This window comes from Petromyzon marinus, chromosome 18 (genome assembly GCF_048934315.1).
Source record: "Petromyzon marinus isolate PM22_M1 ecotype Great Lakes invasive population chromosome 18, UKy_Petmar_22M1.pri1.0, whole genome shotgun sequence".
NCBI classification, from domain to species: Eukaryota; Metazoa; Chordata; class Hyperoartia; order Petromyzontiformes; family Petromyzontidae; genus Petromyzon; species Petromyzon marinus.
Window position 1 is genome coordinate 1,000,418 of NC_133684.1, and position 13,647 is coordinate 1,014,064.

At 49.6% G+C, this 13,647-nt stretch overlaps 1 protein-coding gene across 5 annotated transcripts in view; it reads left to right on the forward strand.

Annotated features, from left to right (window-relative positions):
• LOC116943524 (protocadherin Fat 1-like) overlaps positions 1-13,647 on the forward strand; it is a 262,019-nt gene that overhangs the window by 199,248 nt on the left and 49,124 nt on the right. For all 5 annotated transcript variants that reach the window (XM_032956433.2, XM_032956428.2, XM_032956432.2 and 2 more), the window contains exons 12-16: positions 517-906; positions 6,326-6,522; positions 9,056-9,209; positions 10,068-10,301; positions 12,314-12,703. In XM_032956433.2, the coding sequence (XP_032812324.2) occupies positions 517-906; positions 6,326-6,522; positions 9,056-9,209; positions 10,068-10,301; positions 12,314-12,703 (1,365 nt within the window). The remainder of the gene's footprint in view (positions 1-516; positions 907-6,325; positions 6,523-9,055; positions 9,210-10,067; positions 10,302-12,313; positions 12,704-13,647) is intronic.

Here is a 13,647-nt window from a genome sequence, read left to right on the forward strand (position 1 = left end):
AGCAGTTCTCAAGAAGTTAGTTTTCAGTCGAGATTGAAAAGGGCATAGCTCCAGTGGCTTCCAAATATTGGAAGGAAGAGCGTTCAAGACTGCCGCAGAAATCGCATCTTCTGCGGCAGTGTTGCACACTTACATGACAATCACGTGTACTTGCTATATCTCGGAAATCTCTTGGGAGGAAGTGACTAAATTCGGGACTTTTGATGTCCCGGAAAGACTTACAGCTTGTCCAGAATGGCTACCTCGCTCACAGGAAGATCCGGTAGTGCCAGGACAGGTGGCACAACCCTCTCTGCCGGCGACAGGTTGGGCATTCCGCGCACGTTCCCTCGTACGCGACGCTCGCTCGCACCGTCCACGATGCTGCCTCCCACACGCTCCACCGCCCGCACGCACGCACGCACGCACACATGCACACATGCACACACGCACGCACGCACCACCAAGCGCGCATTCCGCGGTTGGCGCCGTTCTCCCTCCCGACTCGTCGTCCCGCCGCTCCGTTTTGACTTCCAGCGACGGACCGGGACGGCGGCGCGAACGGGCAGCTGGCGTACAGCCTGGCGGAGGAGGCCGGCGGCGAGGGCGGCGCGGCTCGGGACCTCTTCTCGGTGGACGCCGAGAGCGGCTGGGTGCGCACGCTGCGCCCGCTGGACCGCGAGGCCCGGGCCGGGCACGAGCTGGCGGTCGTGGCGACCGACCTGGGCGACCCGGCGCGGCTGTCGGCCACGGCGAGCGTGCGCGTCGCCGTGGCCGACGCCAACGACTGCCCGCCGCGGTTCTTGCGCGGCTCGTACGCCGGCGACGTGCCGGAGGACTCGGCGCCCGGCCAGGTGGTGGCCGTCGTCGGGGCGGACGACGCGGACGCCACGCCGGACAACGGGCAGCTGACGTACTACCTGACAGGTGCCCCACGCGTCGCGGCGGCGGACGCTCTGCCGGGCCACGGGGAGCACGTCCTGCGCGAGTCGCGGACGGTAGCGATTAGCGTCGAATTGCTTACGTGTTTCTTCGTGCGTTTGTTTACGCGGTTCCACTGGGTGTGTCACGCTGTAAACGTTCTAGGTTTCAAATGTTTGCGTGCACGTCGTTGCGTGTTGTTATCATTTCCTTAGTCTTCGAATTTGAAGAACGGGCATAACCATCCAGTTTGTGGTACAAATCAAATTAGTCTGCTGCTTGCAATGTTAGCAAATGACAAAAAACCACACGTTAATTATTGAATATCATTGGTTATAATCTGCACTCAAGCTGGTGATTGTATTGAATATCAATTTCATGTGTTGTTTTAGATTTTCAGAATTACATTTTAAAGTATTTATTGCCCAAATAACAGAATACATTTCAACTTGGTTGACTAAAGAGAAGCCATTGCCAAGTCCTATTGAATTGAGCTCGTTCATTTAAATGTTAAAGAAAAATTACATAATCAGGAAGTTCGCTCACCAGCTGTGAGTGTTTTTTAATGTAACGTCCATAAATACAATTTTGTGGACGTTAGATATAATCGGATCTATTTTGACGATCTTTGTCTCTGAGGATTCAACATTACTGCCACTTTGCACGCAAGATGGAGAAATCCGAAACGTATTTACTTGCACTGCTTGCTTATTGTAGGCAGTTAAATGATGCAGTTATACTTTTTAATCCAAAAAATATTATTTAAAATGTAGTTATTGTCTAGAAGCCCATGCAAATTATGTTTGATTGCATGAATAAGTGCATTTAACAAGACAATTTTCATCTACACATGGTTTATGTGCCACTTATGCTAATCAGTCAAAATAATTGTTCCTGATGCTTTAGAAAGTGTCCCAGGGAGAGAAATGAGGTGCTTTATATTCTTAATTCGCAGATACAATACACTTTAAATGCTACTCAGAGGAAAGACTGCAGGTGGCTCTGAAAAGTAGCTTTTTTGTTATATAGGGCTTGATTTATTTACGTGGAAGTGATTGGGAAATTAAGTTGAGTACCACTGATGGCGACTCTGTCAAACATTCCCGTGACCTTCCCCCATTCTCGGACAGTTATTGGGGTGCAAAGTGAGTAGCCACTGTTTGTGAGAAATGGGTTAAAGTTTCCCCACAATACTGTCAATTTTTCGTGGTGTCAATATGAGGACAAGTAACTTGGGATAGCCTGTCAAGGATGGATCAATTCTCTATGAGTGAGATGTGGAATTTTGCTATGAATAACATATCCATTTATCATTACAGAATATTATAAATGACCGGAGTTCGCGTGATGGTAGATCTTTCCAGACTGTGAACCCTGGCTCATAAACGTAGTCGAAACCCAGGCTGATCTTCTGAATTGATATGTTTAATGAGCTCGGCCTTCAAAACGGAGTGGTGACGGATCCATTGCAGTGAGAGAGGGATAAGGCATGCTTCCAACTCTTAAGTAACTTTTAAAGTGGAAATCAAAAAATGTTAGCGTTGCAATCCCCAGCCACTCCACAGTGTGGTGCTGTTACATCTGAGATGTGATAACTCATGCAAGATAGTAGAATACGCTTGTTCTATAGTATGCTTTAAAAGTCAATAATTTAATTTATTAGTTAATTGAGTGAATTTTAAAGGTGAGGGGCATATTTTTTTCGACTTGAAGCTAATCTTCGCAGCATTTTTAATCTTGATTTGAAGCTTTCGTGACTGCAGGAATCCATACTCTTTGGTTCTTTCGGTAAAGTCACGTAGGTAGAAAAATAATAGATCACGACGCTTCGTCTTCACCTGAAGACGATTGCTTGTGTGGCGATCTGAACGTCGTGATCTATTATTTTTTCTACCTACGTGACTTTTCCGAAAGAACCAAAATGCATTTTTGTCATGTTTTTCCACAACCATAATTCCAAATGTGCTATCGGCGTCGCGTCACGTGACCAAGGACCAACTCGTGGTGTTAAAGATGACGGTCCACAGAAGCCGATGTCACAGAGCTCCCTTTGCGATCCCTTCAAGTGATCTCCGGTCCACACAGTCGAGGGCCACCACCTCCCCACCCCCTCTGCGTACGAGAGGAACGTTCCTTGCAAGAGAGCCAAACCGTTATTTACTTCTCAACGCTTCTCAACGTTTGGCCAAATTAAGTGCAGAACTAAATATTAATGAAATGTAGCGGTCAATGACGACTTGGCTGTGACCATCAACTCACCACACTTGGGAATCCCACCGTTTAATCACAGATGGCTGCCTCAATTTCAACCAAGGATCTCAGCAATGCCAGCTCTACGCTCTGACCTCGGAGGTCACCTGCCTTACCTCAGAATTCCAATAATTTTTCATGTCCACGCTTTACCATCGCCGATTTTATATTGTACCACCCATGCAGTACAGATCACATGGAGTACCTCGCAGCGTTAATTTATTTTCTTGTGAGGTGCCTCCATCCATTTGCAGGGATATTTTCTCCTTTTGATGCTGGCCATGCTGATTCCACGCGACATATTCACGCTGCAGGAAATGAGAGAGTGGAAAGTGAAAGTCCCCCACAAAACGAATGGTAGGGACAGTAAAGCTCGTACTCGATGTACACGCAGCCACTCTTTTTCACTTGGTTCATGCCTTTTGAACGACACATATTTGTCATTGGAAAAAATATTTCGTAAGGACAGCCAGGCGTCCTGATGAGAACCATTGAGTGGAGATGAATATGCACACTTAACAGTTAAATTGTCAAACCCCAAATGCAGTCTCATCTCCAACGCAGTGTCCTAGCCTTATTCTTGGTTCTTTCGGTAAAGTCACGTAGAAGGGAAACAATAAAATAATAAAAATATAAAACAATAAAATTCTCACGACGGTTCGACTGCAACACAAGCAATCATCATCAGGTGTGAAAACCACAGCAAGAAAATTTGAAAAAAGTGGCGGTTTTTTTAACGTTAGCACCACGGAGAGCGATTTGACAGTTTGTTCAGATGGACGAGTCCATCTATGTTCGGAAAAGAGGAGGGGGGAGACGAAAATAATGGATGCGGTCTGAAAGCCACCATAAGCATGATCAATCAATTAAGACCCGAAATGGTTTATCAAATCCTTCCAATGATTGCTGAGCCATAATCCATCTTCTCGATTGAAATTGTCTCTGTGTTTGTATATGTGGATAGCCTCATGAACGAATCTCTCATGGTAGCCAGATGGCTTGAAAATAACCTCTGTCTTGGAGAAGTCAATGTCATGTGAGCCTACTGAATTATAACAGTGATCTGCCATGGCCGAGGTATTGGTCCTATCGTGTTTTAGGTCTGCTTTGTGTTCACGAATGCAGTCCGAGACATGTCGTTTGGTTTCTCCAATGTAACCACTACCACAGAGGCAACTTAGTTTGTAAACGCCAGGGTACTGTATGTCCGGAATCACATCTTTTACAGACGGAACCAGATCACGGATTTTATGTAATGTGTTGAATCGGACCTGGATCTTGTGTTCATTCAAGATTTTGGAGAACTTTTTTGTGATCCCCGCAATGTAGGGTAAAGTGATGGTTTTGAAAGGCTCCTCAAGAGGGTCCTTCTTCATGGTTGGAGTGATAGCTTTGCGGATTGTGCAGTCGGAGTAACCATTAGCCTTAAGAGCTTGGTGTACGTGCTTGAGTTCACTGGCTATATGTTCCTGGTCGGATATGCTTTGGGCTCTATGGTGCAGAGTCTTGATGAGGGAATTCTTCTTCTATGTGGATAGCCTCGTTCATGAGGCTATCCACATATACAAACACAGAGACAATTTCAACCGAGAAGATGGATTCTGGCTTGGCAATCATTGGAAGCATTTGATCAACCATTTCGGGTCTTAATTGATTGTTCACGCTTACGGTGGCTTTCAAACCGTATCCATTATTTTCGTCTCCTCTTTTTCGAACATTGATGGACTCGTCCATCTGAACAAACTGTCAAATTGCTCTCCGTGGTGCTAACGTTAAAAATAACCGCCACTTTTTTCAAATGTTCTTGCTGTGGTTTTCACACCTGATGATGATTGCTTGTGTTGCAGTCGAAACGTCGTGAGAATTTTATTGTTTTATATTTTTATTATTTTATTGTTTCCCTTCTACGTGACTTTACCGAAAGAACCAAGAATATGAATCCCTGCAGTCACGAAAGCTTTAAATAAAAATTTGTCCTAGCCTTGTTATTCCAACTCTCAGGAGGGCGTTATGGTCTGACTGAGTCTTGAACATTTTCTGCCACAGCTTTGAAAAGTCACAGTGGGGTGACCGTGCTGAGTGTTTTTTGTCTGTGCGCTGCGAGGTGACGGCGACGGAACGCTCAGCAGGATTTGTGGGCTTCCATCACCTTGATTTTTGTCAGCTGTTGGGTGCCTCGACTGGGAGCCAAGGGTCAACGTCAATGACAAGAAGCCGTAAATTGTTTTGGACAAAATTGTGACCAGTGGAACCTGCGTCCGTTGGGCTTTACAGGAAACTGCACACTGTACTTTGTTTACTCCATGAGGATTTTTAGCAAAAAAAGGAAAATGCACACGAGCTCAGTGTATTGAACGCATTTATGAATGCATTAATCAGTGGATTTCCACAGATGATAACGGTTATAGAGATTCGAATGACGGTGTCACTGCTGCGGTAAACAACGGAATTGCTCTGGGATAATGAGAGTGGACTTTCTTTAATTGACCTTCAACCGGCTTCAAGTGGGATGTATTGACAGGTGTCCTGAATGCACTCGCTTATTTAAAACCAAATTAAACAGGTTTTTTTCTCCTTGAGGGAACTTAAATGCACGGTCACTGTTCTGTTTCTTTGTAAAATAAAGTTTATAAAAAAAAAATGTATGCTACAATCGGTAGCTGATCGCTAAACACCATGAAGGTTGCATGGTGGTTAGAGAGCAACTCACATTCAAAAGATTTTGAGATTCAGAATTCAAATCCCAGTAGAACTGAAGCGAAAATGAGCAATAATGATGCTATGGTGTCCTCAAAAAGTTACTCAGATTTTCCCAGAGAATTAAAATAATTTCCGATGAACATGTATCCCAATTTAACAGGAAATTGAAAAGTCGCCTTGTTAAAGCCTTGTAAAATTTCCATATATCTCAAGCATCATATTGTTTCAGGACAAATTAGTTGTTCTGTGTTCGCTTTTTATGCGTTCCAGTGTATAACCAACATTATTGGTCGTTGGAAACTTTGATACGATTCTAACTTCACACGTGCAGCGCTCTGTTCAATCGTGCGCCTCAATTCCTTCGGCGCTTCGGGGCGTGCGTCCGCGTCCTTGTTGCGAGGCGCGATACGGAGAAATACGGCGACGGCGATGTCGGAGTGTGACGGAGTCGGCGTGCGTCCGCGTCACACCGCAGGCGGCGACCCGCTCGGCCAGTTCGCCATCGGCTACATTCAGGGCGAGTGGAAGCTGCACCTGAAGCAGCCCGTCGACCGGGAGGAGAGGGACCGGTACCAGATCGAAGTGACGGCCACGGACGGCGCGTTTGTGAGCAAGGCCGTCGTGGACGTCGCCGTGCTGGACGCCAACGACAACAGCCCCGTGTGTGACAAGGTACGGGGGGGAGGGCGCTCCCGAGAACCGTGCCCGTCTCTCATGGGTCATGCACGCCGGTGTTGTCCGTGGCCGTCGCTTTGTGCGTTTAGTTTGTTGTCCTTCCCCCCCCCCCCCCCCACACTTCCGATTGGCGCGGTTGGCTACGTACGGTGCGGGAGAAGTTTGACGCGCGTGCATGCCGTGTCTTGGTATGCACGCAGTTGAAGTAATTCGGCATTTGAAAAAAATGCAGCTCACCTCCGTCCACCCAGCGGTATAGATTAGTACACTACCGTTAGTTTATCGGCAGGTCATGTGTGGTGGGGTGAAGTTTGGGTGCTCGTTCTTCTTCCAAAACATGTGGTCTGTGTGGAAGAGTAGGCAAAATACCATCTAGAGGGGTTCAGTAGTGTAAAATAAGACGCGTCGCAACAACCATAGCCTATGCGGAAGTCCAGCACAGAAAGATTGGCGCATTAAACTACCAAAGCAAATAGCTTCATTTGAACTCTCTCTTGGGCTTTTGCATTTTCAACACTGTTGAAAATATTTAGATGCCAAAATAAGTTGGTGAGTAAATTGCATCCATATAAGGTAAACATCGGTCCCCTGCATAGTGCTCTCTCAGCTCAAGTTTGCTGACAATTTCAACCTTTTAGATGATTTGGAAAAGCTGTAAGCTCCCACACGTATCCCCCACCTTAACCTGTTTATGACTCGACCTACACAGCATACCCATTCTGCCACTTAGTGAAGACAGCATAGGCAGGTGAACAGATAGTGTGATCATTAATAGCCACTGAGTGTATATCAAACCTGCTGCCCTGGAACTGAAAGTTAAAAATCGTCTTCAGCAGTAAGTTGTCTTTTTGAAATATTAGCCAAGAGGCAACTCTCTCAGCTCAGCAGAGGGGGGTTATCTGAGCAAGCAAACACACAAGGGATTGTGCTGAGCGGCCGATGTTGTTCGCACAAAGGAGTCTTTCGTCTGCCAATTTATTTAGCGTGGCTTCATTTCAGCGCTGAGAATCGACAGTAGATATTGTTGGGGGGTTTTTTGTTGCCTGAATCCAAAAGCAATTTCAGGTGGGGGATATTGACTGTTAAAATAATTCGCCAAGATCCCTCGCCCGAATGCCCCCTTGTGCGCCAACACTCGCGTAAGCCCGGCTGGGTGGCACACACGGATTGCTGCATATCTGATGCACAGCTTCCCCCCTCGTGTCCGCCATCGTCGGGCGGGATGCAACCGCGATTCATTTTTTAACCTTTTTTTTTTTACTCTCCCACCAACTTGTTTTGTTTTCGTTCGCCACGTGAAGCCCAAAAACCGTGGCGGTGTTTGGCTGCCCTTAAAATGCTCTCCGCTGTCCCCAGGATTTAGCGGTGAAACCTGTGCGGCGCCCAACTGGCGAGCTTTTGATTCCCCCACTATGATGAAGTAAACTTGAGTGGCATTTTTTAATGCGGTGGCCAATATTGCAATATGCAATTAGTTTTTATCCTGTCAGTTAAAATGACGTTAGCTTGAGTGTATGCAAGTGTAGTGAATCCAACTGAGTCGCAGACGTACGCTTTGGAGGCAACACATTTATTGATACCAACACAAAGGGGTAACTGCCCCTTTACCAGATAACAGCCTATGGTGGTGGACCACCAGGCTCACTACACTAATTGCACTGGGAGTAGCTACAATGGACAGGACCCCAGCTTGGGTCCAGGTCCACGTGTTGGTGATTCTTCTCGGACGTAGAACTTAGAACGTAGATCTTCAGGATAACAACAGCAACGCTGACTCCCGGTCCCTCTGGGGACCCGGTTTATCTGCTCCCTGGTCGTGGCTGGCTCCGCCCTTGGCCACGACCACCTTCTCAAATCCTCTAGCAGGATCTCGCCCCGGCACGTGACCACCCCTAGCCCCCACTTGGGGCCCCTGTGTAGACTTTACCCGTCAGGTGCCTTCCAGGATCAACCAGAGTGCCATGGCCTACATTAACCCCATTCATGGCCGGCACTCTCACACCCCCTCATATAGGGGACAGCACTGCACGCTGAGCGTGGTGTCACTCAGCGCTCACCGTGCCCCTCTAGGGCTGGTACTACACCCACATGTACGGGGTGTCCGTGATGTCACGACACAAGTGTAAACGCCAATTATGCACGGCTACAATGCGCGTGCGCACGTAAATACGTGATGTATTCTCCCGAAGCAGTCTTTGTACACGTGGACTTTCCCTGCTATATATATCCTTGTTAAATACTATAGCCATCCATTATTGTGATTCAGTGGATGATGAAGGTTCTTTAGAGTAATGGCAACGGAATCTATTCATCGTCAAAGCGGCATAGAATGGTCTCCACCTGCGTCATCAGGTGGCAGGGCTCTCTGTGAACCGGTGCTCACTGAGCCAAGAGATTTCTCGGCCACCCCAGCCGTGTGGCCTGGTGCAGGTCTTTGCGCGTGAGCAGCCGCCCCAGCCATACGTACGTGCGCGTGCGCTAACAATTATTGCCGTCTCTCCTGTGCACTGCCGCTGCGCCCCCCCCCCAGCTGCTCTACGCCGTGGCCGTGGCAGAGGACGTCGCTCCGGGGATCTTCCTGCTGCTCGTCTCCGCCCGGGATGCCGACATCGGTGCCAACGCCGCCATCCAGTACACGCTGCACGGGCCTGGAGCAGAGCACTTCCGCATGGATTCCGCCACGGGTAAGGCATGGAGCCGTCGCACGACAGTTTGCTGTGCGTGCGCGTGTACGCGTTCGTGCGTGCGTCTTTCCTCGACTGATTCATTGTTCTACCATTTTATTGCTGTTGCCATTTTGGTGGCCCAAGACTGTCCTCGTCTCTGGAGCTCTCACCTGGTTAAACAAAATCAACTCAAAGTGGCCGATAGGTAAAATGAAACGGCTGTCATCCAGCAGTCTCAGCAACACTTTGGTTAAGTGTGGCTAGGCCCGTGTGACCCACCTCCGATTAGCACGGTTGGCTATGTACGGTGTGAAAGAAGGTCAACATACACACACCTGAGCATGGATCTACACGTTCCTCTATCTGACAAGGGAACGTAGAATTGCAGTGCAACAATGGATTTTGCCGTACCATCCTTTACTACCCACAATACACCCCTGCAGCCTGTAATACTGCACGACGGTCATCCCTCCAAGCACTCTTCAGGCTCGGTTCAGCTTAGCTTCTAAGATCTGATGGCATCGGGCACATGGCTGGGTGATTTTGTGGTAGGCTTGTTGCCATCATCGATGCCAAGTATGTATTTGGCAACAAACATTCGTGGTACAGCATGGTGACGTAACCAGCACCTGTCGAAAGGTAACATGCAGCCTCGGCCAAAGAGAAACTAAACCATAACTGAACTATTTAAATTTTACCAGGTAAGGCCCACTGAGCTAGATCGCTCTTTCCAGAAGCGGCCTGACCACAGGGAGAACACGCAAACTCCAAATATACGGGCATCAGGGTCGGCCTCAAACCCACGACCCCCTGCATACCAGGCGAGGTAGTTAACGTCTCGCGACGTGTCAACGGCGCGTCCGTCGCGTCGTGCAGGGGAGCTCTTCACCCTGGCGCCGCTGGACCGCGAGGCCGTCCCGGCCTACGCGCTGAGCGTGCGCGCCACCGACGGGGGCGGCCGCTCCTGCCAGGCGGAGATCCTCGTGAGCCTGGAGGACGTCAACGACAACGCGCCGCAGTTCCCCGCGTCGCACTACGCCGTGTCCGTGTACGAGAGCACGGCCGTGGAGACGCTGCTCACGCGCGTGCAGGCCACCGACTCCGACCTGGGTACGTGCCGCCGCCGCCGCCGCCGCGGCCTCGACGCTCGGCGGGTGACGCCGTCGTCCTTGTGCGTGCGTACGTGTGTGTGTGCGTGTGTGTGTGCGTGTGTGTGCGTGTGTGGTGTGTGCGTGTGTGGTGTGTGTGCGTGTGTGTGTGTGCGTGTGTGTGTGCGTGTGTGCGTACGTGTGTGCGTGCGTGTGTGTGTGTGTGCGTGCGTGTGTGCGTGCGTGTGTGCGTGCGTGTGTGTGCGTGCGTGCGTGTATGTGTGCGTGCGTGTGTGCGTGCGTGTGTGCGTGCGTGTGTGCGTGCGTGTGTGTGTGTGTGCGTGCGTGTGTGCGTGCGTGTGTGCGTGCGTGTGTGTGCGTGCGTGCGTGTATGTGTGCGTGCGTGCGTGTGTGTGTGTGCGTACGTGTGTGTGCGTGTGTGTGTGTGCGTACGTGTGTGCGCGCGTGTGTATGCGTGTGTGTGTGTGCGTGCATGCGTGCTTGTGGTGGTTTTTTTGCACGCGTGCGCAATTCTCCCCCACGGTTTCGTGTCCCGATGGCGCCGCCACCATTGCGTCGACGAACACTTCGTGTTCGCTCGGCTCTCCAGCACAGTAGCAGCAGCGCAGCGTGGCTCGTCGTGTTAGCGAACGGCCCACACAGGCGGACACCGCAGCGCTGCCTCTTGAGATCCCTTTGAAGCGACCTTTGATCCTGACGGGGGAGGGGAGCACTTTCTCACCCGCTCTGCATACGAGGATAATGTGTGTCGCATGGCGTCAAAACTCGTATCTGAATTTTCAGAGCTGGAAGTTAGCCAATTTAAGTGCAGAACCAAATGTAACGCGATGTGTTTGTGTATTCGATGATGACGGAGCTGTGACCATCAACGAACCATTCTTAAGAGGCCTTTTCAATCACAGGCAGCTACCTGGATTTGAACCCAGGAGCTCTGCAGACTCATCATTGTTAATCATCATTGTTTTTTAGATGATCATAACAATTGTCATATTTATTGCCTTGGTCATCATCGTTATCATCATAATCTTTCCTTTCATTGTCATTGGAAGTATTTCCACAGTAAAATTCACGTGATTCTACGGGGCTGCAAGTCGCGCTGGTCTCGTATAACACTGGCGTTTGTCTTCCTTCTCTCTTGTTATGTGTCCCATCGCTTTCTTCTTAGTAATAATTGCATAGTGCTCTTTGTAATGGCTCGCCATGTTACGGTGCTATAGAAGTTATCATTAATATCACAGTTTTCTCTCGCTGTTGGTCCTCTTTCTGATAATATTTCCTGATCAGATGTGACTACCTATTGTTTGTAATATTGCAACGCAGGATCAGAAGAGATGGTAGGGGCTTAGGGCAGCCTATATCCAGCAGTAGGTTGACCGTGGCTGATTATTATTCTTGGTAGACTGAGATATCTTGAATCTTATTCCACCTACCAAGGCTGTTGGACTCTATTCAGGTCATGCACTCACTAGGCGGCTTTACGGTGATCGCTGGTTCTTGCAGCTCTGTTCATAATTCGTGTTGTGGTGTTGTGTGTGAAGTTTGCCCCCTTGCTGTAAATCCTGAAAGAACTGCCATTTTGGCAAGGGTGAAGGATGTGCGCTCGCTTGCTTGCTGAAATCGAGACGTGTAATTACATTCCTGTTTTACGGCTGCCTGCTGTGATACACAATGCGTGCGGTAGAAGAAGGTGATGTTTAATATGTGGGGTACCTTTACAAGTTTTTCAAAATGATACAACTCAACTGCGCATTCGATAAAACACGGCCCGTAATTTCACAAGAGACTTGGCGCACTTCGATTGGCGCCGTCCATCTTTCAGAGATTAGCCGAGGCGGAGCTCCAACGCTCTTTCCGTTGTCACCCTCCGTGGCCTCTCGCGCCGGGCTCTGACGAGCGAATTGCGAGAGCACCAAGCCGCCTACGGGCGCCGCAACGGTGCCAACGAAACGAGAGGCGGCTTCCGCGCCTTCCTTCGTGGGCGGGCCCCTCTCTGATCCCCCGTCCGTGCCGCAGGGCTCAACCGCAAGGTGACCTACTCCTTCTTGGACTCGGCCGGGGGTCACTTCGCCATCGACGAACGCTCGGGCATCATCAGCCTCAAGCGGCCGCTCGACCGCGAGCACCAGGCCGTGTACGAGCTGACGGTGCGCGCGGAGGACGGGGACGTCTTCCGACCCCTCACCTCCACCGTGGGGGTCTCGGTGGCCGTCCTGGACGTCAACGACAACCCGCCGGCCTTCGAGCAGCGCGAGTACCACGCGGCGGCGCCGGAGGACGCGGCGCCGGGCTCCGCCGTTCTCTCCGTGCTGGCCATCAGCAAGGACGCGGGCGCCAACGCGGAGGTCACTTACAGCGTCGTGAGCGGCAACGAGCACGGCATGTTCAGCATCGACCAGAAGCTGGGTAAGAGCCAGCGACGGTTAAAGGCGGGGCACCGCGGTCTTCCTTGGGGCACCGCGGTCTCAGATAAACGCTGAATTAACTTGGTCTGCATCTTAATTCAGACAAGCTAAGTGTGCCTCGTCACACTTTGATCTTTGGTGGGCAGTCGTTACACTTGACGATTCTCATCCACCCATGGCCATCGTTGAATACAAATAAATACAGACTTTGATAACGTATGTTTCTGTCACAAATTTGCAATCTTCACTTCCAAAGGTTGTGCACATTCTGAAAGGGTGTTTTTTTTGTGTTGCAATTGCATCGTTTTTCTTTTATCCCTACATTAGAAATTTGTGTTTCTGAAATCACCGGCAATATCTGTCGAGCGGCAGGATTTAATATCATGGTTGTGAACAACTAGGAAATGAACCTGCAACACCGGCGCCTCTCGTTGTCGCAGAGAAAAGGTTGGCAAGAGCAACAATTTTAAGGCAATTTGGCTTTTGTTCAGCCAAATGTTACGTGAAATTGCCTTCCTTACAAACACTTGCATTAATCCACGTCTATATTTTTCTTCAGTATAAATCGGACTGCTTCCATGCAAATGTGCTACATGTAAACCGCATTTGCTGCCAGTCGCGGGGCTCGATGGCGAGGGGTCTTCGGAGGGTGCCGTCTGTGCAGCGCTCCCGCGACCTCCACCCCTCAAGCCCCCAGCCGGTGGCCGCCTCGCGCATGCAGGGCGGTTGATGCGCAGAGAACGCTCGAGGCGTACCGTGATGGATTGCGTCTCCTGTGCGTGCCTCTAAATGCTTGAATGTCAAGGAGGTTGATGTCCGTTATTAAAGAATAATAATTAGACAGCTGCTTAAGCTTGTCCAGTGACACTGTGCACACACGCACACGCTCGAACGTGTGAAGATATATTTACTTGAAGGTTCGTCTCTATAACCCTCCACCATGTT